The sequence below is a fragment of the Myotis brandtii genome, unplaced genomic scaffold (genome assembly GCF_000412655.1).
Source record: "Myotis brandtii unplaced genomic scaffold, ASM41265v1 scaffold1077, whole genome shotgun sequence".
Classification (NCBI taxonomy): Eukaryota; Metazoa; Chordata; class Mammalia; order Chiroptera; family Vespertilionidae; genus Myotis; species Myotis brandtii.
Genome location: NW_005353666.1, coordinates 1050716 through 1053130, shown reverse-complemented (window position 1 = coordinate 1053130; position 2415 = coordinate 1050716). Strand labels below are relative to the sequence as shown.

General features: G+C 64.4%; 1 protein-coding gene across 1 annotated transcript in view; it reads left to right on the top strand.

Annotated features, from left to right (window-relative positions):
- Positions 1-2415, top strand: part of LOC106726667 — a 29165-nt gene that overhangs the window by 23935 nt on the left and 2815 nt on the right. Inside the window, exon 5 of the mRNA XM_014542393.1 lies at positions 1922-2410. Within this exon, the coding sequence (XP_014397879.1) occupies positions 1922-2410 (489 nt within the window). The remainder of the gene's footprint in view (positions 1-1921; positions 2411-2415) is intronic.

Here is a 2415-nt window from a genome sequence, read left to right as displayed (position 1 = left end):
GGGGAGGCGGCCACAGCTGCCTGCAGGTGCCAGCTCCCGGCAACGGGAGGGAGGGGTGAGGCCACCCATCGAGCGTGCGAGGGACAGAGTGGGAGTCACCTCACAGGGGCACGCGCGCAGGAACCCGCCAGGGGAGCTGTGGGTCATACTGGCTCCCTCCTCACACGCGGGACACACACTGGCCTGCAGGTGAGGACGGACCGGCAGGTGGGACCCGTGTCCCTGCCAGCGCACCCGCCACCTGCCTCTGCCTTGTCTCCCTCCTCTGACCTTTCCCGGCCACACGGCCAGGGGCTCGGCGAGAGGATGAGAATGAGTGAGCGGCAGGGAGAACTCCAGGCCAGGGTTTGGGGGGCGGTGGGCGTGTGCGAGCGGAAGGCAGGATGAGGACACAGCGAAAGGCGGAGGGTGGGCACAAAGGAGCAAAGCCCCTTCCTCCCGGTTTTGTCTCAGGATGGAGTCCCCTTCACTCTCAGACAGTCCCACCCTCACTCACCTGCCGGTGGATCTCTGGAGCCAGGCTCCGCGCGGCGCCCCCTCCTGGCTTCCCCAGCACCTTGCAGCTCGGTGAGAGCTCTAACAGGTTGGTGGGGGGGCTGGTGGCGGACACCCAGTGCTCTGAGCCCACTTCCCGCTGCCCCTCCCTGTCGCCCTCGCTGCGTTCCCCACCACCCGAGCGGGTCTGTCCACGAGCCTTTTAGAATCCTGCCCTCTGAACCTCCTCCACGTGCGAGTTCTGAGGGTCGCGCCATGTCTGCCTGGCAGATGAGTGGCTGTTAAGAAGTGTGGGCATTGGAGACACACACACACACACACATACACACACACACGTGCACTCGGTGGGGGATCCCTCAGCCTGGCCTGCTCCCTCTTGCAGCCCAGGAGCCTTCAGCTGGACTCCTTAGTGCTGCTGTGGAGGCAGGAGAGTCTCCTGCATTGAGCGTCTGCCCCCTGGTGGTCAGTGCACGTCATAGCGAGCAGTTGAGTGGCCTTAGCATATCATTAGCATATTACACTTTGATTGGTTGAACAGCCAACCGAACGACCGGACACTTAGCATATTAGGCTTTTAGTATCACTCAACTTCTCGCTATGATGTGTACTGACCACCAGGGGGCAGACGTTCTGGTAGGTGAGCTTGCTGCTGTGGTCCAGCCAATCGGGACTGAGCGAGACAGGCCAGACCTGCCCTGGAGCCCTCCCACGGCCCCTCCCCAGCTGGCCAACCTCCCTCGTCCCTCCTTGGCCCGGATGGTGCAACGGTGGGGTCCCGCGGCCTGGCCTGTGCCCTCTTGCAATCCTGGACCCCTCGGGGGATCCTGGATCCCACAGGCCAGGCCGTGGGACCCCACTGGTGCACGAATTCGTGCCCCGGGCCTCTAGTGTAGATATACACATTCCTGCTGCCTTTCCCGGCCACCCAGGCTTGTCAGCATATCCTGAGGCTGGCCCTCAGGTTCAGAGTTTAAAGAAACCCCATGGCCGGCTCTCACGTGCGGTGCGTGAGCACCCTGAACTGCGCCGTAAGCGCCTTGCAGGTTAGCCCTGCGAGCTGTCAGCTTTCGGACCGACTCCTCTGCACAAAGCTCTTCAGGGGGCCCGGCTGCCTGCGCTTCCCCTGGGTTTGGCCTGAAGGGTTTTGTGCAGATCAGAGTCTGCGGTTTGCTGGCGTCTCCCCTGTTCACCCTGTGGATCAGGAACCGGCAGGTCGCAGCTCACGGGCCACGTCTGGGCCAGCCCACCCGTGCGTGTGATTGTCCACGACCACTTCCAAGTCGTGCGGCAGAGCCGGCCGGCGTGGCTCAGGGGTTGAGCGTGGACCCATGAACCAAGAGGTCACAGTTCGATTCCCGGTCAGGGCACATGCCCCGGTTTTGGGCTCGATCCCCAGTGCGGGGTGGGGTGGGGAGGGCGCATGCAGGAGGCAGCCGGTCCTCTTCAACCAGAAGTACCGGCTGCAGGGCCGGGAGGTGTGCGAGCCCCGGTACCTGGAGGTCTCGGACCCGCTCCGCTGGAAGCTGCTGCTGCTGGGCCTGCAGCTGCTGTCGGGCTTCTTCATCCCCCTGCTGTTCATGACGTTCTGCTACCTGTTCATTGTCAGGACCCTGCTGCAGGCCCAGAACTCCAAGCGGCACAAGGCCATCCGCGTGGTCGTGGCCGTGGTCCTCGCGTTCCTGGCCTGTCAGGTCCCGCACAACGTGGTGCTGCTGGTGACGGCCGTGAACCTGGGCAGGGTGGGCCGGTCCTGCCAGGCCGAGAAGGCGCTGGGCTACCTGGAGACGGGCACCGAGGTGCTGGCCTTCCTGCACTGCTGCCTCAACCCCGTGCTCTACGCCTTCGTGGGCCAGAAGTTCCGCAGCTACTTCCTGAAGATCGCCAAGGACCTGCTGTGCGTGGGGCGGCGGCGCGCGCCCG